The sequence below is a fragment of the Rhamphochromis longiceps genome, linkage group LG7 (genome assembly GCF_057381845.1).
Source record: "Rhamphochromis longiceps isolate RC_006_pf linkage group LG7, R_longiceps_female_GT1.1, whole genome shotgun sequence".
Classification (NCBI taxonomy): domain Eukaryota; kingdom Metazoa; phylum Chordata; class Actinopteri; order Cichliformes; family Cichlidae; genus Rhamphochromis; species Rhamphochromis longiceps.
In genome coordinates this window covers 6332241-6357169 of record NC_140563.1, presented here as the reverse complement: position 1 = coordinate 6357169, position 24929 = coordinate 6332241, and the positions used below count along the sequence as shown (strand labels likewise).

Below are 24929 nucleotides of genomic sequence, written 5' to 3'. Positions count from 1 at the left end.
CAGGCCCATGGCAGTCAAGTCAAATATCAAAAGAAGGATTTTCTGTTGGAAAATACTTTCAGCGCTGTCATGTCTGTTTTCGCAAAAATACATTCCTACCTGTCTGGACTATTTCGCTTTTTTGACAGGTGGTGTGCAGTCATGATTCTTGCGACTCTAACAGATGATTCAATTAGACAGTTTGTGTTTGCTGACAGAAGTGTGAGAGAGATGGGGGGGGGGGGGGAGAAATCACACTGCCTCACTATGTGAAGGCTGCAGACCACCCAAAATCATGGCATTCATTCACATGAACACACAAATCAAGAAAAGAGGTTGATGTGGAAGCAAAGCGGGTACTTTGGGACACAGCTTATCTGTCTGGGCTGCTTGCCCTTCGCTGGGTCAAATAGATGAGTTGAGTGAAGCAAGAAGGTGTCAGGGGAGCATGGCCGGAGGACACAGGACAGAATGGTAAATGGAAAATGGCCTGTATTTATATAGCGCTTTACTAGTCCCTAAGGACCCCAAAGCGCTTTACATATCCAGTCATCCACCCATTCACACACACATTCACACACTGGTGATGGCAAGCTACTTTGTAGCCACAGCCACCCTGGGGCGCACTGACAGAGGCGAGGCTGCCGGACACTGGCGCCACCGGGCCCTCTGACCACCACCAGTAGGCAACGGGTGAAGTGTCTTGCCCAAGGACACAACGACCGAGACTGTCCAAGCCGGGGCTCGAACCGGCAACCTTCCGATTACAAGGCGAACGCCCAACTCTTGAGCCACGATCGCCCAGAGATGAAGGCACGGGGAGAGAGAGAGAGAGAGCTGCATTTCCTCTAATGAAAAATTTACATTGCTTTCTATAAAAGGAGCGCCTACTGGTTTTATGCCATGTGTGTTTGTGTGCGCATATCAACATGCCCTCATTTAATAATTAAAAATGTTTTAGCTAGATGCATCTGTATCTGTTTTTTCTGCATGTGTGGTTGTGTGTGTGTGTGTGTGTGTGTGTGTGTGTGTGTGTGTGAGGGGTAAGGCTCTGCTCTTTTTTTTTTTATGGTTTCACCAGATCCCTTCTCCCTCTTGCTCTTTCTCTGCATCTGCCTTGCTTTCTCTCTGCCTTCTTGTCCTCTTTCAGTCTGTCTTTAGGCCATCACCATTCCACAGGGGTGGATCTGAGGCCCCCAATGAATGCAAAGCACACACAAACCTTCCTGACAAATGGATAGACATGCATTTAGATGATAAGAGACTATAAGCATGCATAATTCATGCCACAGGCACAATTTTCCTCCAATTTTTAAGATGTCATTCATTTGTGTTTGAGTGTGTGGGCACATGAATACTGTCAGCATAGCATGACTCGCATCCAACAGTTTTTGGGAAGCAAAGGGAGAGAGGTGTATGTGTGCATGTGTGTACATCTGTTACAGGTTAGTCTGTTATGGGAGCTAATGACTCTTTGTTTTTCCTGAATCATTTTTCTTTTATATAAAATTAGTTGATATACCTAGAGGAAAAACACCTCTGATGATGCCCATGTAGTTTGCTTTTGCCTGTGGACACACATTACAATATGGTGGTTCCGGATCAAGTAGGGAAATAGAAACTGTCTAATTGAATCATCTGTTAGAGTCGCAAGAATCATGACTGTACACCACCTGTCAAAAAAGCGAAATAGTCCAGACAGGTAGGAATGTATTTTTGCGAAAACAGACATGACAGCGCTGAAAGTATTTTCCAACAGAAAATCCTTCTTTTGATATTTGACTTGACTGCCATGGGCCTGATAAGTCACCAGATAAGTCTGATCTTACCTCAGGAATTTCACCACAACTCTAGGGCACTTCTGCTGGATATTTGTAGTTTTTCACTGCCTATAGCCCTGTAAGGACCAGAAGCACAGCGTGTTTAGGGGTACTTCTAGTATTGATCTGCTGTGTAGATATACACGAGTGCTCTACAGAGCGCTCTGGGCTCACAGACAACACACAGAGAGCAAAGAGTCTGCATTAAGTGCTTAGGATTTGTCCAGGGTTAATGTCGGATTATTGCTCTGTTTGTGTTGATACTGAGCCTGAAGTGTCCATGAATAAAATATTCTTAATCCATGTATGTAAAATACATCCATCTTCCACTCTCCCCTTTGTTCTGTGTGTGCCAAGGTGTGTTTGTAATCTGATATTGTTCTGACTGCTCTGTGTGCATCTGCTTTTCTTAAAAGATCCTCATCAGCATACTGGTTTGAGAAAAGGAACGGTTGTCAGTTTTGATTTGCTAACATTGGGTAACTGTAAGAAAGAGATATTTAGCAATTTAAGGAGCACCACTGAACTGTTTAAATATTCATATCTGTTAAACTTTGCCTTGAAGTATAAAAGATTGGATTTAACAGAAAGAAATGGTGTGGGAACCTTTGCAATTTTTCTAAAATAATAAAAGTTTTTTGTTTAAAAAAGGCTAGTGTTGTTCTGCAGAGCATCTTTATGAAATTTGAAAGTTAACATCAGTCTAATATGTCTAATAGAAAAACACGTGCATTGACCAAAGCTGTATTATAAGCCAATTGTAAAATACGGTTTGTATTGGTACATTGTGCAAATGAAATTTAGCTGTGGTAGTGTGTAACCAGGCAGAGATGAGATGAGCAGAAGGTGAAGTCTGTAGAGATCTATTTCCACTCTATCAGGGAAGATGTGGAGCGACTACTGAAGAGGAAAAACGAAAAAGAGGGCGTTGAAAACGGCAGAATTACTGTAAGACTACTGAGCAGGTTGGTTCTAGAGAAGGAAAAGGTGGGAAAAATGAAAGAAAGCATGGCAAATCATATTTCAGAAGGCTCTGTTGCACAAGTCTGCAACAGTAGGTTAGTCCAGCTGCTACTACCCACCTGCCTGAAGGGCCGGATGTGGAGCCGCTCGGCCCGTCAGAGCCATCATCAAAAAAGAAACGACGATCACGCCGCCAGCGCGCCACCCCACAGCCGGACATTCAGACTTGTACATCGCCGGCTGTGGTGAGTAAGGACTCTTTTTCTGTGTCGAACCGTGGGACTATTCGTTCAGGGGCTGTGTTTTGTGCTACGGATGGTAATGTGAACAGTTTATCAGCTGCCCAGCCTCCTGAAGCTCTCTTAGCTGCCCAGCTACAAGCTGCGTCTCCTGTGTCCCCGCTAGCACAGCCATTAACTCCACCACACGCTCCATTTTCACCTCTACCATCGCTTCAGTCATCAGTTCGGTCTGCCACTCAGTCGCCCTTAGTTCCGTCATCCACACTACCACCTGTTTCCCTTCCACCACCACCATCACTACACCCAGCCATTCAGGCTGCTACTCAGTCAGACATTCAACCCATAGCCCTGCCGTTAATATGCTCTGTAGCTGAGCCACTAGCCGCCCGACCCGCAGCCACTTCAGCCACTCCTCCACCCGTCACACCTCCACTACAACCATCACTGCAGTCTCTAGCGCAGTCTCCTGCAGCTCTGCTTTCCCCAGTGCAGTCTCCAATGTCCCCAGTGCAGTCTCCAGTGTCCCCAGTGCAGCCTCCTGCAGCCCTGCTTTCCCCAGTGCAGTCTCCAGTGTCCCCAGTGCAGCCTCCTTTAGCACAGTCACCCACTCAATCACCAGCTCCACTTTCCCCTCAACTATCACTACCACCTCTAGCTCAGTCTCCTGTGCACTCACCTCTGGTTCATTCTCCTGTGAAGTCATCAACTCCACTGCCTACTCCACTCTCACCACCTCCGTTACAACAGACATCAGTTCAGTCCCCTGTGCCAGTGCAGACGCCCTCAGTTCAGTCTCCCGTGCAGTTATCTACTTCACCACCATCAGTAGCTCAGCTCCCACTCTCATCCGTATCTCCAGTAGCTCAGCTCGCACCTGAACCATTGGCCCAGTCCCCGATAGCAATACGGTCTTCTGTTCGGCTTAACATTCAGCCAGGGGTCCCTAACCTCTCTGGCTCTACATCAGCTCCTGCTGGAAGCTCGGATGAGCTCATCCAGGACTCCGCGGCTCCCACGCCGCCATCTACCTCGTCCGCTGGGGGTTCCAGTGAGCCCGGCCAGCACCTCCTCGTCTCCGCTGAAGGGTCCGAGGGGCCCGTTCAGCCTCCTGTCTCCGCTGGAGGGCCCGAGGAGCCCGTTCAGCCACCTGTCTCCGCTGGAGGGCCCGAGGAGCCCGTTCAGCCTTCTGCCACGTCAGCTGGAGGGCCCGAGGGGCCCGTTCAGCCACCTGTCTCCACTGGAGGGTCCGAGGGGCCCGTTCAGCCACCTGTCTCCGCTGGAGGGTCCGAGGGGCCCGTTCAGCCACCTGTCTCCGCTGGAGGGTCCGAGGGGCCCGTTCAGCCACCTGTCTCCGCTGGAGGGCCCGAGGAGCCTGTCCAGCCGCCACCTGCGACCGCCTCGTCATCGCCTGGTCCAGCCTCTGCCTGTGCTTCTGTTACGCCTGGGCCAGCCTCTGCCTGTGCTTCTGCTACGCCTGGGCCAGCCTGTGCTTCTGCTACGCCTGGGCCAGCCTCTGCCGCTGCTTCAGCGTCGCCTGGTCCTGCCTCTGCTTCAGCGTCGTCTGGTCCGGCCTCTGCTTCTGCTACGCCTGGTCCGATCCCAGCCTCTGCTTCTGCTACGCCTGGTCCAGCCTCAGCCTCTGCAGCTCCGCCTGGTCCGGCCTCCGAGTCTTCGTCCTCGTCTGGTCCAGCCTCCGAGTCTTCGTCCTCGTCTGGTCCAGCCTCAGCCTGTGCTTCGCCTGGTCCGGCCCCCGCATCGCCACCGTCTGGTCCTGCCTCGTCTGGTCCTGCCTCGTCTGGTCCTGTGCCCACCAGGCCATGGCCAGCACGCCTGAGACTGGAGGGCCGCCGCTGCCTTCCGCGCGGTCGGCCCCCTGAACTGCTCCGTTGTCTCCTTCGCCGCCGCCGCTGCCTTCCGCGCGGTCGGCCTCCTGAACTGCTCCGTTGTCTCCTTCGCCGCCGCCGTTGCCTTGCGCACGGCCGGCGTCCTGAACTGTTTCCACGTCGCCGCCGTTGCCTTGCGCACGGCCGGCCTCCTGAACTGTTTCCGCGTCGCCGCCGTTGCCTTGCGCACGGCCGGCCTCCTGCACTGTTTCCGCATCGCCGCCGTTGCCTTGCGCACAGTCGGCCCCCTGAACTGGTTCCACGTCTCCGCCGTTGCCTTCCGCATGGTCGGCCCCCTGAACTGCTCTGTGTTTGGGTTGTTTTCTTGGGCTCCGGTGTTTGCTGTGCTTTGCATTCTTTTGTTTTCTGTTCCGAGCCCTCCGTCCTGGGCCCCCGCCGCCCGCCCTGGGTTGTTTTCTGTTTGGTTTTGTTTTTCTGTGTTTGGGCTGTCTGGAGCCAGCCCTTGAGGGGGGGGTACTGTCACGGTCCTGGGTCTCCTGACCCAGCGTTTTTAGTTCTTTGTGATTTTTGTATTATTGTACTTGTGTGTGATTTATTCTATGGCTTCTAGTTTTGATCCCTTGCCCTTCATGTCTCTCTGTGTCCCCTCTGTTCTGTGTAATTGTGTGTCTTTGCATGTTTGAGTTTCTTGTTTTCTGTCACTCTGCATTGTGCATTATGTTCTCATGGTTGGTTTTTTGTTACTCTCTCTAGTCTAGTCTCTTGTGTTCCCAGCTGAGTATTTCCCTGTGTATTTTGGTTCTTAGACCTCTGCCTTATGGTTTATGTCTCTGTATTTCTTAGTTGCTGTCTCCACTGTGTCAAGTTCGCGTCTCTGTGTGATACTTCCTGTTTTACTTTGATGGTCCGTGTCTCATGTGAATGCGTCCTGCTTTGCTTGTCTCGTCAGTCCTGATTTCTCCCAGCTGTGCCCTCCTTCTGTGTCTCATTCCCCTCGTTACTTCCCAGTGTATTTAAACCCTGTGTTTCTCTGAGTCAGGGTCGCGTCGTCCCTCATGCTGTGTGTGGATCTCCCTGTGAGTTTTTAGTTTGTGGCTTCCCAGTTTAGTTTAGTTTAGTTTGTATGTTTGTTCTACCGGCAAATAAAGCTGTGTTTTGAGTTCATTCCCTCGAGTCTGTGAGTCCTGCATTTTGGGTCCAACTCCCGCCTGCCGCACAGCGATTCATGACACTGACCTTCGTAGCACAAAGCATTTTTATCTCTTCCAGTGGACCATATTTTGTCGTATCTGCTTCACCAACTACCCTTCCTGATAACCTTGCACTACCTACTGTAGCTCTGTACTGAAGATCAAAATGAGTCACTTACACTAAGGAACCACTTTCAGTTTCTTCAGGTCTCACCTTCCTTTACAGTTGCTGTGGCTGTAAATTGAGCCAGGACATGTCATCTTTATGTCACGTCATAAAGTGTGTTGATGTGTTATTATGTACTTCATTATTTAGGAGTAATGGTAAAATGGTAAATGGCCTGTATTTGTATAGCGCTTTTCTAGTCCCTAAGGACCCCAAAGCGCTTTACACAACCTGTCATCCACCCATTCACACACACATTCACACACTGGTGAGTACAGAACAGTGTTTCTATATATGCTGCTTTCCCCTTTTTCATAGCCTGCTCCCTCCCACCGCATCCTCTCATTAAATTACTCGTCGAGACATCTAGCTATTTTGTCTGATAATCACATTGTCATAGATGCCACACAAACTCGGGGAAAGACCATGAGGAATTGGTATCAGAAATATTTTTTTAAAAAAAGAAAGAAATCCAATTGTGTTAATGGCAGCTTACTTTCTCCCATGAAACTAGATACTTGAGTGATTGTCTGTCTATTCTGCAGAGTGTGAATCTTGGTGTGTATCTCTGCATGCATGTAATTATTTGAATAGGAGAAAGCAAAAACAACAAAGAAGTAATGAAGGTGATTAGCGATGAACATCTGCATATTCTCCTTGTTCGTCCATAACATGCCGCAGTGGTATAAAAATAACCTTCTGTTTTGGATTTTGTTGTTGTTGAGGAATATTTTATTGTCTGGTAGATGTTATAGGGGGTTTTTTTTAAGCTCATGCTTTACAGTACAGTGGTCCCTCGCTATAGCGCGGTTCACTTTTTGCGGCCTCACTGTTTCGCAGATTTAATTATTTTTTTGTGCCATTTTGCATGCTGTTTTTTTTAGTTTGTTTGTTTTTTAACAGCGCATCGTGTTCTGCATCCTGATTGGCTGTAGACCATTGTCTGTCAATCTCGTGCCGTGTCTCCTGTCCAATACAGAATGCGTAAAGCTTTTTAAATTTACAAGTGTGAGAAAAGTGTATAAAGTGTGTAGTGAGGGGTTTTACAGCTTTAAAACATCTATAATAATTGTAAAAAAAAAAATGAAGTTGGCTACTTTGCGGATTTCACCTATCGCTTGTTACTTTTGGAACATAACTCCCGCAATAAATGAGAGACCAGTGTAGAACGTAATAATAAAACAAATAATAAAGAACCTAGAACCTAGAACCTAGAAGGCAAACTTGAAAGGGATTTTAAATTTTCAACTAGCAAAAAAACAGAAACGCATTAGGTACACCGACCGCCGGTTAAACCATAGGTCATAACCACATGCACATTTGAAACCCTACATTGTAACCTACACCATAACATGATGTGCAGTAGGTCTGGGCTATATCATACCGTTCACGGTAATACTGGTGTAATTTTGGGCAACGATAGGAAAATGACATATCGCGATAGAATATGGGTAAAACGCGCATGCGCAGTGCCTATGTTTACATACGCACATGGCGGCGACGCAGAATGAGAAGAGCGAAAGCGGATCGTTAAATGAAACGGATGAACCAGAATTGGTTTGTAAAAATGCTGCAACTTCAGTGGTGTGGAACTGGTTTAGCTTTCGTCCGTCAGATACACAACAAAGCACTATTTTTGGTAGAGCATGCTAGCGGGCCGTTGTTATTACCATGTTGTTTGTAAAATACGGCACACTTAAAATCAATCCTTTAATTTTTCTGAAAATCTACAGTGCCCCTTATAATCCCGTGTGCCTTATGTATGAATTCTGGTTGTGTTTACTGACCTCGAAACAATTTTAAGTTGTACACGGCGCTCAAAAATCTGTCAAATGTTTTAGTGCGACTTTGCTGAGCTACAAAGCCGCACCGCTTGATGGATTGTCGGAGCATTACGGCTATATCGTAGGCAGGCGCCTCGCGGAGTGATACGTACTGTGCTTCAACATATTACCGTATTGTGTGTGTATAACCTCTTTTTAAGTTTTGTGGATATTATACATGGTTATGCTGAGGATATGTCGGCCAATTTCAGCTGGAAATGCCTTTTGGTTAAACTGTCAGCAAGGAATTTGCATTTCCACTGTTATATTTTTATATAACTTTAATGCACATAAAAAACAGCTGCTTGTTTAAGTGAAAATACATTGATGGGGGGATGTAAAGTATTTTATCTAGTGTCAATTATATCGTCAGTTATATCATTATCGCAAATTTTCAAATGTATATCGTGATAAATATTTTTGGTCATATCGCCCTGCTCTAATGTGCAGCTCACTAGAAATGTAAATACATGTCACATTTATACAGCGCACATCAACTGTGATAGCCTCAATATAAGGACTCACAGATGTTGCCAAATTCCTGGAAGGACATTAATGAATTACCAGAATAGACGTGAGAGAAAGTACAAAGAAGTACCTATAAAGAAAAAAAGGAGCACAACAAAGGGTGGGGATTGAGGAAGGAGCAAAGTCCCACCATTTTATGTGTTTTATGTCTGAGACACAGTAATTAACAGATAATGCACCACACATGCTGGCAACAGCATCAGCCACTTGCACAAGTTACTGTATGTCATAGGCTCCTGGAGATTCACTACACAAGTCTAAATCAATAATAAGGCTTAGGTATAACCTAAACACTAAGTGCGCTTGTGTGAACGTCCCAATTTTCACTGCAGTGTATTTAATAAACATGTCACACAATGCGCGATTACCTCATTAATTAGCATTTGCCATATGGGAACAGTAAATGGCATTACTTTACTGTGGACAACATAAAAGTTATTGGAATCACTAAAATCATTATGTTTATTTCTGTAGTGACTGGGAATTTTACAAAGGGGGGAAAAAAGTAGTCCCAGCTGATGGGCAGACGATTGGCTACACATTAATATCACCCCAACTGGTCACAGCAGATGGCCCCGCCCCTCCCTGAGCCTGGAGGTTTCTTCCTGTTAAAAGGGAGTTTTTCCTTCCTACTGTCGCCAAAGCACTTGCTCAAATGATTGTTGGGTTTTTCTCTTTATGTATTATTACCTTACAATATAAAAATTATTGTAAGGTAGAATACAAAAATACAAAATTCAGTACATCCAGGCTTTCTTTGCATTAGCTGGCTTGACAAAATGTAAAACTCCAGCTTCAGTCTCTTATGACTCTTCCACTCAAAATGGTTCCTGCGAGACCCGCCTACTACAACCACAGATGTTATCAGATAATGATGATAAAATAGGGATTAAAAATCACTACAAATCATGAAACATAAAAATAAATACAATAATGCAAGATTGTTACAAGTAAGCACAAAGAGTGTTAAAATAAACATTTTAATTCAAGTTAATTATTTTAACAATGCAAGCGCTGTGGGTACTGATGAGTATTTCTAACGTGAAGCTCAGAAACTTTAAAATCAATCCCTTTACTAGAGCCATCTCTGTGTCTCTTCCACAACACAACTTTGTTCTATTTTCCTCCACTCACCCCCCAACCAGTCAGGGCAGGGCCACCCCTTCCTGAGCCTGGTTCTGCTGCAGGTTTCTTCGTGTTAAAAGGGAGTTTTGGGGTTTTTTTTCCTTTCCACTGTTGCCAAAGCGGTTGCTCATAGAGGGTCATCTGATTGTTGTTCTTTTTTTCTGTTTTCTTTGTATTTATTGTAGGGGCTTCACCTTACAATATAAAAGGCAACTGTTGTTGTCTTGTGCTATATGTGCTATATAAATAAAATGGAATTAAATCAAAGGTGGCTCTCCCATACTCTTATAAAAGAGATGTGAAAATCACTTTAGTTTGTTGGAAAATGACAGTGAAATTGATTGTATTGATTGAACAGATATTCTTGGTGTGAATTCTGTTCTGCAATTCCAGCAGTGCAAAAGTGGCTTAACGGCAGATTAGAATTAATTATAACAACATTTATGTATTTTCTGCATCACCAAACACGAACATTCCCATGACAGTGCGATGCACAGTTTGCACTGTGGTTTTAGGTAGTCATTGCTTAACAACTTAGACATATAAAATCTGTTCCCCAGCAGAGAATCTATAACACACTTTAAACATTTATTGATCCATCTATGCTGTAAATAAAAGAATCAGTAAAAGCTGTCACTCCCAGTCAATTTTAAATCAAAACTCTGAACACATAACCCGAACAGGTTATGTGTTCAGTATAAGTTACTGCAGTGATTTAGCCAGGTAAAAAGAGAGCCACTTTTGTGACACAGAAATCTCAGAAAACTTTAAGATCGACACGGCTCGCTAAGCCATTAATCTCACTTTATAGTATACCCCTCTGGACTATAAGGGTTTTGGAAATGTCAGTGAGACTGAGAAATTGACCAGCCAGATAATAATTAGTGGATTGGGCATGTAGCATATTCAGTCTAGTAGTGCTTGGGAGTTTTGTTTGCTCAAGAAAATAAAATGATTTGGCCTTGGGAAGGCAGAATTGACATACTGTACAGGAAATGGATTAGGCAATTAGAGTTCCTCTTCTCCTGTCTTGTTCTTGTCAAAAAACTTTTCCCATTTACAAATAGGAAAAATAGGCTCTTTGTAATCTATTTTCTTATTCTCTCATGCACACACACACACACACACACACACACACACACACACACACACACACACACACACACACACACAGTCCCTGTTTGAGGGTTCTGTCCACAAGGCAGATTGTCATATTGGATCTGATAAGACTTGGCCATGCACCCTTTTGTGCATGCAGTGCTCATGCACACACAGTAAAATCTCTCAAAAGGTGTCACACTCTGTATAAACATTCATTATTCATTCTAGAAGCCACACAAACAACACTCAGACACACACACACTCACATGGATGAGGTAATTAGGGAAGAGACGAAAAGAATGAGGAAACCATCTCTTCACTCTGTGAAACCATCTCTTCACAGAGTGAAGAGATGGTTTCTTTCACGCACAGAAGCCTTCCTCGTGCTGTCTGACCCATGTCCACTTTAATCAGAAACACATGTACACATGCGTATCACATCGCGTTACTCTTCGGGTGAAATTACAGGTCTGATTTCAGCTTGGTGAAGATGTAGCAGGGCAACAGCAGCAGGCTCAGCCAAGGGGCTATGAATCAGTGGCTTATCAAACGCTGGCTCTAGGTATGAACTGTCATCGCAGAAAGTGCAGTAACCCATACTCTCACACTTCTGGAAAACATCTCCCTTCCACATTTGGACATAGGAAACAATGTCACATCACACACAAGGCACTGTGCCTCTTCCAGTCCCCACTTTACCCCTCTGATCAGTTATTCTGGCAGTGAGAGGAAGTAGGAGTGTGCGACAGTTGGCATGTTTAATTCAGCAGCCTCACGACAAGCCCTGTCACCATGTAGATTTATAGTATTGGGTAGAGAGGAATGAGGAGATGCTTTGGATTTAACTACCTCAGGATTCTAATGGGAGATTTAGCATGCACTTTACAAAATCACCTTAATCCAGCATTATTCTCTGAGGGGAGGGATGTGAACGAAAAATTAATAGCTTTTTCTGAAGTCAGCCCCATTTGCCCATCCTCATTTCCCCTTCAAACGATTTGTTCATAACTGCTTTTTTGTAGGTAATTAACACGCAGGGGTTTTTTTTATGAATGTTGTTTATCATATAGAGAGTTGTGCATGTAAAGCAGACATTAACATTTTTATTCACCTGTGATTACAGATAAAGGTCTAGCTTTCAAAAACAAATAAATAAATAAAGTTAAATAAAAAAGGAAATTGCTTCCCGTTTGCTGATGATGAAGTATGCAATAACAGCATGTGACCTTCAAAAGGCAGAATTTTATGACTGATGTTTTACAGGATGCATTAGTACACATAAAGTTTTTATAAGTCAGGGGACACTGGGGAGACTTTAAGCCCCAACACTTTGTATTTCACTGTGTGGAATTTCTGCATCTAACCGTGTTGCAGGAGTAAAAACAAAAGAATTGTGTCCAGGCTAGTCTTAATTTGTTAAGCACCATCTTTAAAGCTCGATGTTAATCTTAGGCATCGTTGCACCAGGTTTGCATTTGAAATTTGAGCTTTAAAGTCAGTTATGTGGTAGAGATCACAACTGTTAATCTTTTTGTTTGTTGCAAGCGAAAGATCTTCTTGCTGCACTCTGAGGAAGTCCTTTAATTCCACAGTGTGTTTAACATTCAGTGGAGGAAAAAAAAAGCGGGGAGGGCCGCATGAGGCATATGAGACTTTTATCTGGCAAGATGAGCGTTGTGACAGTCTGAAGCCCAGGTTTTCTGGGCTGTCTGTCTGGGTGTCCTTCACAGTGAGGGCTTGGATGCAGGGGAGGGGGAGTTTTGAAGCGACAGAAGGCTCTGCCTAATAGCCAGTCTGTTCTCCAACTCTGGCCATGTATCTTGGTCTCATAGACACACAATTTTTTTTTTCTCCATTGCTTTTTCTGTCCATTTGTGTCCATGACATCATTTCGTATATGAAGGAAGAGATTGCAGCCACTATGATTGCTGCAAATCTAGTGTAAAGAGGATTTAATTTTCAAAATCTCTCCAGATTCCAGGATAGCTCATTGGGGCACCTGAGCTCTCCACTTATTAAGGAGGCGTCAACATTCTGCTGTTAAAGAATGGGGTTGTTTAAAAAGAGGCAACAGAGGGCAGCCGTGCCAGCCTGCCAAATGTGTGGGCGCTGCTTTGACTAGTCAGTCTTCATAATGGCTGTCTGCCTCTGGGACAGAGCCAGCTCACTGGTCATATAACAGACTGTATAAATGAGGCAACCAAGACCTCCCTTCAGAAACCCTGGCTCAATCTTACTGTAGTTCCTTTGCAGTCAGGAACACAGGGTGGAATCTGACATAGGATATAATAAAGGACAGAGATTGGACCAGGAAACATAACAGCTATGCTGGAGTCAGAAGCACTAGGGAGAAGAAATGCAAGAAGTTTTAAGTAAAAAGGAGAGTATGTATATTGTAACCTGTCACTATTCATTACCTGTAAGGTGATGCTGCCTTCTTGAGAAACAGATAAAAGTTTATCTCTTCAGTGTGTTTTTCTCTCCTATTTTCACTCTTGTGAGCTTTAGATTCAAACTTCAAAGGTACTACTGGAATTTCGATTTAAACCAAAGTCTGCATTTAAAATTTGCATACATGTTGATTCCAGAAGTTGCACAACTGTTAGGCTCGCCCATCAGTTAGTCCAGAGCCATGCTGCCAGTGCAGTGGTGCTCTTGCAGGATTGTTTCTTTCACAGTGAAACAGCAAACAGCAGTGTTTGCATTTTATCACAAGACTGTAGGTTAGATCACAGTGAGCAATTTATGATAAGTACCCTTACAGTTTAGAAATGGAACCTAGTTTTTTGGTGTTATAAAAATGAATACCGGCATATTTGTAATAATGTAGAAGTGTAGAAAATGGCAAATTATAATGTCCTCAAGATCAACCCACATCCAGTACAGTTGTCCTCGTATACCGCTCCCTTTGTTAGACATTGGAGAACCATTACGGTGATTCTGTTATCTACTTTTGCGCTCCTCTAAGGGATCTTTTTAATGCCATTCATTGCCATTTAATTTGTGACCAAGGGTATAATGGTTGTAGAAAATTGAAAGGAAAAAGCAGGGAGCGATGGATGAGGCATACAAGCCTATAGGGGTGTGCTATTCAAGGTAATTGTTGACAGATTAAAAACCCCATGGTGTAGAAGAGCTTTTAAGAAAGTATCCCTTGTCTGCACACAGCTATTTACCTAGCAAGTGACAAGATGCTTCTCTTCTTGTTGAAGCAGTTTTAATTCACCATTAACACTAATCAACAGTTTTATGTTTGTGGGCTACGGGATTGGATTGCTGCAGTTCTCCTCGATTAATTTCTCAATTGCCCCCGTGGTCACAGAAATTTCAAACTTACAAAGTGAGCCAATGTAAGATAGAGGCTCTACAGTGGTTTAATGCTCTTATCTGAATGGCTCTGCATTAATTCCTCTGTATGATTAACAGCAGGTAGCTGTGTCGAAATGATCAAGAATTTAGTTTATGGGATAATGGTGTTCATCCAACTTCTTATACGTGCTGCAGCACAGACAGACCTGTGTGATTGTTCTGATTGGCTAGGCGTCAGCACACCATTTTATTCTGCTTCACCCACCTTTTCTGTCTCGCTTCGTGCACTCTCTACACAGGAGAAAGCATCCTTGGCAACACATGCATCATGCGGTCGGTTGCTTGCACGCACTCCTTGGTTGGAGTAGTAAGCAGCACACTTCCTGATGTATATTTAAAAAAATAATCGCATGCATGAACATGAGTTTGAACGGGTTCTACTTAAGGCGATACATCTGGTGGATGATGAGATGGATTTTATCCTCGCTGCTCCCGTTTTGTTCTGATGAATAAGCTGTGGTGCTCACAGAGGGTCATTTTAAACAGCCCCTAGCTCCCTGTCCCCTGTACCATGATTCATTGCCTGTTATTGTGCCTTGTCTCTTGACTTCCTTTGCGAACTGATTAAGTCTTTGGAGCAGCATGAAGACACCACAGGGTGCTGCAATGTTTATTGGGGACAGACAGTCCCAGCGAACAGTATGAATAGACCAGTGACTCTGAAAGAGGCAGACTGTCATTGTTTATAGCAATTAGTCAGTCTTTTCACAGTTTGCATCATATTAGTCGGTTTTCTCTTTGGTCTACAAGTTTGTTTCACTCTCTTCCAGTGATCACCAGAGTTTAAATATGAATATTTAAAGACTTTTATCTCAAAATAAAATTTAATTAGAAAAAGGTTTGTGTGCTTAATTCATAACTGATTGGATAGAAGATTATGAATCCATTTCTTGGATTGGAGCCGTTTAAAAATTAAATAATTGTATAACAGTATTTTCTTACAGTTTTGCAGTCTGCTGCAGTCTAAATATTGTGATGGTACCAGTTATATTTCCTGGGGTAAAGAATCTTTTCAGCTCAATAAATCACGATGTAAACAAAGCCGAAATTTCTACAAGCATTGTTCGACAAGGGTTAGTGCACACATGCAGGCGGGGTCGCTATGTACGGATTTGTCATTAAACTGCCCGGGGAGTTTTAACAGCCTTGTAGATGATCTCCCATCTCAAGGAGGAATAACAGTGTTGTGGTTATTTTATTTGTGTCAAGGCAAGACTCTAACATCATGAATTTTTTTGTAGAGTATCATAATGTGTTACTGATTTCGATATGGCTACTAATGTTTTTCTCTGGGAACCCGTCTCGTTGTTGTTGTGCTTAAATCCTCAGTGAATTAGGAAATATAAAGCAAAATGGAATATTTTATGCCAAAATAAATGAAACCATCCAGACCCACCCAGCATGCCACCTATTTGCGTGTCATTATGTTAAAGTGACTCTCAAATAATACAATTGCAAAGTGTATTTATGCTTTTTCGAATATGAAATGCAGTGCATCAGTCAGTGGTTTAAAAACAGATGAATTTCCAGCTGTGACTCATCGATTCTGATATCCACCTCTAATGCCTGCACTGCATGTCACACCTTTGCTCAAACAGCAGCCTCTCGATTACTGTTCTCACACTCGGAGGTTTTATTTTTCTGCCATAACAGACAAAAACCTTGTAATATTGTAGGTGTTTTGAATTACAAATAAAACGAAACTGCAGAAAGAACAATATTGGAGACATAAAAAGGTGGCCAAAAATATGCACATAAAATGAATTGTTAAACAGTAGATAAAGGTAAGTACTTTACTGACCTGTATAGCCTGATGTTGGGGTGCGTTGTTCTGAATTTTTAGAGCTCTCAGTGCAGAAAATAGTTAGCTTTTCTCCTCAGTCTACTTGGCCAAATTGGACAGATTTTGTCTGAAGGTCAGAATATAGAAAAATCATTTGTTGTCAAAAGAAGCAGATGCAGTCACACTTTGAAACTAATCAATGAAGGCATAGAAAGTGATAGAAGAGTGAGGGGAAAATGCAACTGTGCCTTTTAGCCGGTAGAATCTATATTTGCGCGCACGCACGCACACACACACACACACACACACACACACACACACACACACACATCATTTAGATATTACTGGGCATACCATCAGAGATGTTTTGGTTGTTTCCCCAGTTTGAATTTCCATCTTGTGCCATTGCCATCAGACCAGAGAGATCTGGGCATCTGATACTAGTATTTCCTTTCCCTTAGCAGTTGTTTCTTCTTCACTATATAGAGGTGTTTTTAGTTGTACTGCCTCTGCAGTTGCACTATGGTTTTTGGGAACTGCTCGTAGTTGAGCTGCAACTCCTCTGGGTGAGGGTCTCGAGGATCTGTTCTTGGGTCCTTGAATCCATCTTCACCTAGTAGAAGTCGGACATGCTTTGTAGTGCACAGTTCCAAACAAGCTGACTTCTTCGTCTTAATCTCATGCTCCCACCACATCCTCCTTTTTTTTCACCCTTACTCTGTATCCTATATATAAAGGTTTAGTGCTGCTATCTGGGCCAGCCTTTTCACTTCCACCAGAACACCATGTCTTACTCATGACCCAGTGCCTCCGAGCTGAATAAAGAATCCTGAATTTTTCAGGCTGTGTGCGAGGGAGCTTCATTTGTTGTTCAGAAGATTAAAAAAAACTGCTTAGGAAAGGCTGCAGATAATAGGGCCTGTAATGTTGGTATGTTCAGGGAAGAAACTTATTTTGTAAGCATGACTTGTTCAAACCAGCAAGCCTGCCTTTGATTTGATGCCAGGTCTCTCAAGGTGCAGCAATCACCTCTTTATTTGTTTTTGTTTTTTTAGTGCATGGATAATTTCTCTGTGACCTTTCAAGTGATCTTTCCTTTCCTCAGCATCAGGGATTTGAATTTCGCTGGCTTCACTGATTCATCCAGCCCAGGAGGTCTGCTCCTCAAGGCATTTTAGGATGCATCTGCTCCTAGATAGATGCCATTCTCACAAGCATTTATCTGGAAAAGAAATTCCTTAAAAAAAAGAATTAGTGTATTGAATTAAATTAAATTCAACTCCTAATTAGCCACATGCCAAAAATCAAGAAACATCAACGCATCTAGATTTAATCTTAAAGAATAAACCACATAAATTTCTGTCAGTGGTGCTTGCCTTAATCTTAAGTGATCATGTTCTAATTTTACACCTTCGAGACAAACTAAACATTTCATTACACAGCCAACAAAACAGTTTGTTGTTGTTCCTTAAGGATATTACAAGAAATGTCTCAGATGTTAAGGATAGGGGAAAATAGCACCTGAATGGATTGCCGCCAGGACCTTAACAACTGTGTCAGGGCATTTAGAAATGCTCACACTTATTTTGTTCTGCTGATTGCGAAATTAATCCAGCAAATTTTAGGGGACTAAGATCAATAGACTTACTTAATTATGGGCATGCTTTTTCCCTACGCAAGCTTCTTTCTATAGCTTGTGTCCTTGTTCTTGGCAACATTCCTATGAGTGCTTGACTATGCAGATGTAATTTATATGGATACTGTTGTCCGTGTTCTTAAGCCCCTCGATACATCGCTGTTCTCTTAAATTTATTAAAGGAAACAGCTCTAACACCCTTCACTGTATCTTATTTGAATAGATGTGATGGCCATCAATGGAACATCTTATTTTTTTAATAGAAAAAGACATTTTTAATAAAGTATGGTATCATTTATTGACTTAGAAATATTGGATACTGCACTCAAAGAATGCATTATGTTGAATGTAGCACTTCGGATTTCCTTAGGTTAAACAGATTTTTTTTCACCTTGAAACAGTTTTAGCTTATCTTCAGGTACTCTTTTTTTCCTTAACATGTCTGCTGTGCTTATTATATTCCTTTTTTAAATGCACTGCCTTTTGAGCTTGTATTATAGCCTGCCAAAAGCTGTTGCCGTTTCGTGTGTAGTAAATAACCTGAAGAATGTGGACTAGTGGAACTTTAAAAGAAACGCTTTAAAATCTGTTATCCATACCTTTCACTCTTATTTATTACCACTTCCTTCCTCTTGTCTCAGCAGCACACATTTAAATCAAGATAATATCGCTTTTCTTCCATCACTCTGGCTCTCCTTTCTTTGTTCTCTGATATTTAGCGTTCCGAAGCTCGACCGAATGGTCTTCCTTCACCTTTCCGTGTCACTCCTTTTCCCTCCTCTGACTTGCCCTTACATTTCTCCTCATTAGAATACATTCATATCTCAAATTCTAGCTAACAGGATCATCACAGTGCAAAGTGCTGGGAAGATCACAGGGGTGCTTTTAATGAAAGGTGTGTGTGCATGGGCCATTTCTAAATTACTCATCCGTAGACAAGGTTGTCAGATGAAAGGAAAGAACATAAATCCACGGAGAGAAGATGGATGTTGATGACTTGATGGCAAAAGAGAGAGAAGGATGTAAGCCTCTCTAGGACTATTAGATCAAGCAATAGTGCGTAGATGGTAGATTACTCATAATACTCGAGTCTGTCTTTACTTTTTTACATTATACGTTGCCATTTACATTTTTTTCACCATCTTCCTTCGTTATTTCCTTAATGTTCTGCTCTCCTTTCGCTCGTCATCTCTTGTCAGAAATCTGTTTTTAGTGTTAAATCATCCTTCAGAAGCAGCGAATTTTACTTCATTAAATAGTAGCAGAGTGCACTGCTTGACTGGAGAGTAAGGGTAAGAGTCTGTCCTCATGGGCTCTATCAATAACCATTAAGGATCCTCTCTCATTAGACCAAACCTCATAGACCCCCAGGGCTTGAGGAATGGGCTCAGCCATCTTATGTGATGGGGTACGCTTAGATGGCATCACCACTGTTTGGAAATGCAAATTGCAATAGTTATTTCCCCCTCCGGATGATTGTCATGAGGACTATGTACATAGCCTTACTCTTGTTCAACCTCTTTGCTTAATCAAGGAGAACCTCACTCCCCTATCAGCGACCTGCAGTTTGCTTTTCAGCTCCTCCCTTTTCTGTCTCTCTATTTACACACACACACACACACACACACACACACACACACACACACACACACACACACAGCATATCCAAGCTACTGCAGTATGATTATTCATATGGCAATGAGGCTGGCTCAAGCTGGCAAGGCTGCCACAGCAGGATGGGACTCTTTCCGGATGATGACTTAGGAGTCTCGCAGCTCCTCTGCCAAGAGCAGGGAATTCAAACTTAATCAGGGCAAGGACCCCTCCCTCCTCCATCTACTAGAGAGCTCCCTAGGCTATGGCCAAAACAAAAAAAAAAGATTAAAAGAGACAAAAGTCAAAGTATAGGGATCATCACATGCTTGCCCCCCCCCCCCCCCCCCCCCCTCTGTTTTTGTCACAGGGAGACAGAGGTTTTCTCTAGTGAGCGATGGAGTCACTCTGGTTCTACTGGTGAAACTTTTCTTTGTCACTCAGAGAGGAAACATTAGTAAGATTAGCTTTTTCCTACTCGATCAATCCTATCTAAACCCGTATCTCTTTCTCCCTCACACACACACACACACACACACACACACACACACACACACACACACACACACACAATGCTTATTGTCCATCCATCACCCAGAAGCATAGCCAGCACGTTACACTGAAGACCATGCCTGCTCTGTAGCAGCCCTCTCAGCCTTCAGCTCTACTCTTATCCGCTGGCCATGGTCACATAAAGAGAAGGAGGCAATGATCAGTCGTGATCAATAAAACATCAACTGCATTAAGGCTTTTGAATAAGTCATGTTGGTCTAGTGGATAAAAGCACAAAAGGTAACTTTGCCAAGAATTTGAGTTTACGGAGCTGTGGAAGAATTAATTATTTTGACGCTTAAGTGAGATTGTACAACTAAATAGAAACTTACCCTGTGCTATTTGTCTTGTTGACTCTAATATCATTACTTTTGGCAGTCAGTAAGTTGGCGCTGGATGCCAAGGTGTGTGTGTGTTTCTGCATGATTATTATAGCTTCTTGGTTTATAGTGTTGTTTTACAGTTTGACCAATAACTAAACTGGTGTGAACTCATTGAGATCTGGAAGGCTAATATGGTTCTAATTACAGGTCATACACATAGGGACTACCAGGTATTCTTGCATGTCATGGTGTTCTTTGATCAGCTTCCCTGTTTTGAGTTTCTATTGTGATGATCTGCTCCTCGAGGAGGTGCAGAAAGGGAGAGAAATCAGTTCTTTGTTTCTGCCAACAAAAGTGTGTCAGACAGGAATATTCAGGGAGCAGTGCTCTGAAAGGTTTTGCTTCCTGGTAACAAAAATTGGGATTTTTTTTTTCCCCCTCAAAGATTGTGGTATAAATGACATGGACAACAAAGATGGAAGAAGAAAGGTGGCAAGGAAGCTTCAGGGAAGCAGAGATCGAAGGAAATGTATCTATAACAGAAAAATGAGGTAACATTCACAAAATAAGGTCTAGAATATATTTATTAGTTTGCTGCTTTTTTGTTCTTAGATGAAAAGTTTCAGTTTAAAAGTGTCAGGACGATGTAATATCTTACATCGTCCTGACACTTTTAAACTGGTTATTGTGTCTTGTCAAAACATCTTAGTGTTAATATCTTTAGTATTCACTGCGTCAGTGTTTCGGTGGTTAGTATGTAGTAGTAGAACTGAAAATAGCATTTGGGTCAATATCTTATTGAAATAGCTTATTTCAGTTTTCTGTGTTTTAAGATTGTGGCTGGGTGTTGTATAGAGTACTAACTGTAGCTACCCACAGGTAGAATACTACTACGTGATGTAATAGTCTTTCAATAATATATTAAATTAGTCAGTGAGATCCAAGCTCTGGGGAGACCAATCCATGACTGCTAGTGTTCCATTGTATGTTTTTCTATCCAGACATGCTTTTACTAAGCGTGTGTTTGGGGTCATTGTCACACTGAAAAATGAAACCCAAGATCTGATGGTACTTTTCTGTATAATAATTCCATCAACATTGTCAAGACATCCCTGGCTAAAATGCAGCCCCAAACCATGATATTCACACACATGGGGTTAGATACCAACTTGGAGTTAGTAGCTTGCCCATGGATATTTGTATTTGGCATACAGCCTGGAGCAGCCAGAGGTCGAACCACCAACTTTCAGTTTAGTAGACGACCTGCCCTCCGTCCTCCATCACTCCATAAAACATACTGCCACTGATTTTCAGTCCGTTCTTCTGTAGTTTGGCATACTTCATTCTTTTCTTTCTGGTTCTCTTCCTTAATAATGTCTTCTTGACAGCTACCCTTCTGCTGAGACCATCTCTGATGCGACTTTTTTAAACAGTAGATGGATCAGCTGAAGGGTCCTGAATGACTGACTTTTGGATACTGTTCATTTCCTGTAGATACCTTTTTTAGACCCGTCTCTTTTTTTTCTCCTCCACTTGTGAGTTTCCTAAAAAAAATTTAAGAACATCATGTCGAGATACAAGTTTTCTGCTAATAGCTCTTCGGGAATCATCTTGTTGGCTGTCAAACTGTGTTATTGTTGGTACTTTTTGTACATTGAACTAAAGAAATGGGAACATGTTATGTGTTGTTGTGACAGGCTGCTAGTGACACAGTGCCTAAAGGTACAATTTAATACCGATTCTTTGCTAAGCTTTCTGTAATGTATAGATTCATCGCTTGAGTTTAGTGCATAGATAAAAGGATTTCCACTGAAAATATTCAGGTATAAGCAGTAGATTGGCTACTTTTTCAGTCATTTTCATTGTCTAATGATTGAATGAAGAATAACAAAGAATAGCTCAAGACTGTTGAACAGTCTGATTATAACAAATCTTTCCATCACATCTCCTATACATCAACTTACATACATTTCAAGACATCAGAGAGAATGTTTTATAAAATGACTTGTGTTGCACCCACATCACACTAATATGTTCTACAAACAACTGTTACTCGCATTATAACTGTTTTGATACTATGTGCAGAAGCTTTCCAATTATTAGTTCCTGCACCGAGTGCTTGTCTGGGAATATATTCATTTGTTTTATTAACTATCATTTGTAACCATTTGCGTGGAAGAGATTATTGATTAAAATGTACCTGTTGCTGTTTGCTCGTCATTAAACCTCCAAATGTAAAAACTGAAAGATATGAAAAAAGCAGCACTGTACCAATACAACATACTATTGAGAGTGATAAAGAAAAGGCATTAAAAGCCTGGCATTCATGTACATCTTTAAGTATGCAGGCAATCAAACCTCCATAATAGTTTATTTGTCCTTCTACTGTAGTTTGTGGCCTGCAAAGTAGAAAGTCAGAGGTTTATTTGAACTAAGCTCTTCTTTGCGTATTCATGCTTTGATAGATGAGTGTAAATTCACATATATAAATGCAAACTACCTGCCCAAGGTCATAGAAAGCGATTGCTTTGAATTGATGTATTTGAACGGTGAGATTAAATGGCATAGCCCTAAAGTGCACTGAATCTCTGTGAATTAAATAGCTTCCACATACTGTGAATAAATGTGTGTATGTGTGTGTGTTTAGAAAAAGATGCTGACATGTAGTCTTTTAAAAATGGATGTTGGCCTGTCGATTTAGATGGAAAATCATAATGAGAAAGATCGGGTGGGAGAGAAGTTACAGGAGAGTTGCTTATCTGGCATCACCAGTGCTCCGTCACCCTTTCGACATTGTCCAATTAGAGCATATGATTAGTGTAGACTGTCTCCAGTGAAATTGAATCTATCAGCCAGGCTCAAATTACAACAGGTCCCTGCAATTTAGCTATCACTTTGTCTCTGTCAGCTCAGAGCTGCTGATATAAAACCGACAGAATGGATGATTTCTACTTAAGGCGTAGCTTGATTGAAGCTGATTACATTTCACAAAAGGTTTATTATATTTCCATAACATGCGTGAGTGTTGAACTGTGTGGGTGGCACGGTGCTGTTTGTGTGACAGCTTTCAGATGTTTGCGGAAAAAGATAAAAGAGAGGAAAAGCTGGAAGACTGGATATGATATAACATGTGTGTTTTTCTGTCATCTAGGCTGCCTGAGCCACGAGCAGAGCCCATGAACCCACGGGACTTTGAAGACAATGATTCTGGACCATCAATGGACCACGCCCCCTGATACAAGAAGATCAGACTCTTATTACGTCCACCTGTCCTTCACTGTCTGCTTCAGCCAGCCATCAGCTCGCTTGAGCTGTCAGGCTGGCCCTCTCTCTGTCAGCCATCTCCCTGGGACCTCGCCCTCCCCTTTCAGTGCCTGCTGGCAGTAAAGTGACCTTGAAGAAAGCTACTGTGACAAATATGGATAGCCACATCTTTTCTACTCAAACTTTTCTAATTCCTCACTAGCTACTAACTTTCTTTAATTGAAGCACGCAAGTTATGTGCAATCAATTACCATCAGGCTCAATTTTCACAGCCAGTCAGATCCTTGGCTTACTGGTGAGCCTGGCTGACTTAGACGGTAGCCTGGGTAGGCAGCCGAGCAAAGCATATGTTAAGCCCAAACTGATGTCAGCAATAGGAAATTCTTTGACACGGTGCACTTCACTCTTCATTTATTTGCAATATCATTTTGGCTCTGCTGTCTTGACAAACCCTCTGAACACTCTCGGATATAAAAAGGGAGCATTTCTCAGATGCCACAATGCCTTAGATTGTCAAGAGAATTTATTGTTCTGGGTGTTTTATGTTGATTGTATAAAAGGGGGAGGGGGAAAGGAAACTGTCATATGTGCTTTATATCATCCTGTTGCTTTCACCTTCTCTTTTCCCCACATCCTCTGCCCTACCCTGTCTCAGAAGGCTTGTAGATTTGTGCCACTTCCTCATGTGCTTGTCAGATTTATTATCAAAGGTGGGGGGACATTTTGACATCTATCGATCGGTGAATGTTGCTGACTCTTTGTTAGGTGAAAATTGAACCACATTTTGCGCAAAACAGCTCTCCAGCAGTTATCACCTTTTATGTACTGTAATGTAAAGGCTCATTACTCCTGGCCAATCTGCACCGAGTCACAGATTACATTCCAGACAAGTGTATGCACCTCCTACCTTGACCTGCTCATCCATACCTTTCATTTATGATGTACTGCCATGCGTCTGTCTGTATCAGCAGTTTGTTTTTAATGTGATTGATTCTGTTGCCTTAAATCCACAATTGAAAGCTGTGTCACCCATAATATGTGGGACAAGTTTGACAACAACATGACTTCACCACTGTAGCACTACACTAAGATGCACTGAGCGTATACCTTCCCAAGGGAAATGTTGGTTTGTCAACAGTCTATTTAAAAAACTGAAAGCGCTTTTTTTTCTTTTTCCTAGTATAACAGCACACAGGAGTCTGGCTATCTGATGTTTTCACTTGTTTTTATTTGTCTATTTTTGTCTTAAATCTATAAATAAACTGCTTGTTTCTTAGATTGGATGCAGATAATGACATTCATATCTCCACTTTAAGAGCAATTGTTTTTATCTCTTGCAAAACTCTAGAAACATATGAAGATCATCAGTCAACCAAGTCACCATTATCAGAAAACCTTACAGGCATGTGAGACTTTTCCTTTTTCTGATAGATAGAGACAGGAAACAAGATGAAATGCCCTAAAGAGGGAAATCGGGAAGTGGAGAATCTTTTTCCATTAAAATTCAAAGAAGCAACACATTCAGAAAGTGCTGGGAATGGGAGGTTTGGAAACAAGAGGGGGTGATGGAGCAGGAGAGCTCTTTAGGGTCTCTGCTTCTCCACAAATGCATTTAAATGCACACTAGC

The 24929-nt window shown here is 42.5% G+C and overlaps 2 protein-coding genes across 4 annotated transcripts in view; both read left to right on the top strand.

Annotated features, from left to right (window-relative positions):
* trim44 (tripartite motif containing 44) overlaps positions 1 to 24577 on the top strand; it is a 60774-nt gene extending 36197 nt beyond the window's left edge. For all 3 annotated transcript variants that reach the window (XM_085411821.1, XM_085411819.1, XM_085411820.1), the window contains exon 6: positions 23189 to 24577. In XM_085411821.1, the coding sequence (XP_085267947.1) occupies positions 23189 to 23273 (85 nt within the window). In that variant the 3' untranslated portion in view covers positions 23274 to 24577. The remainder of the gene's footprint in view (positions 1 to 23188) is intronic.
* Positions 428 to 6161, top strand: LOC146664621 (uncharacterized). The gene is made up of 3 exons (XM_085411469.1): positions 428 to 453; positions 2681 to 2786; positions 2858 to 6161. Exons 1-3 carry the CDS (start codon positions 428 to 430, stop codon positions 5456 to 5458), a joined length of 2733 nt encoding a protein of 910 aa, XP_085267595.1. The 3' UTR covers positions 5459 to 6161.
* Positions 24578 to 24929: the final 352 nt, after the last annotated feature.

Bases quoted from the DNA above. Each gene is read 5' to 3' on its own strand.
- LOC146664621 (XM_085411469.1), top strand. From the start codon at position 428: ATGGCCGGAGGACACAGGACAGAATG. The intron at 454-2,680 runs GTAAATGGAAAA...CCACTCTATCAG, and splicing joins GGAGGACACAGGACAGAATG to GGAAGATGTGGAGCGACTAC. The intron at 2,787-2,857 runs GTGGGAAAAATG...CTGCAACAGTAG, and splicing joins TGGTTCTAGAGAAGGAAAAG to GTTAGTCCAGCTGCTACTAC.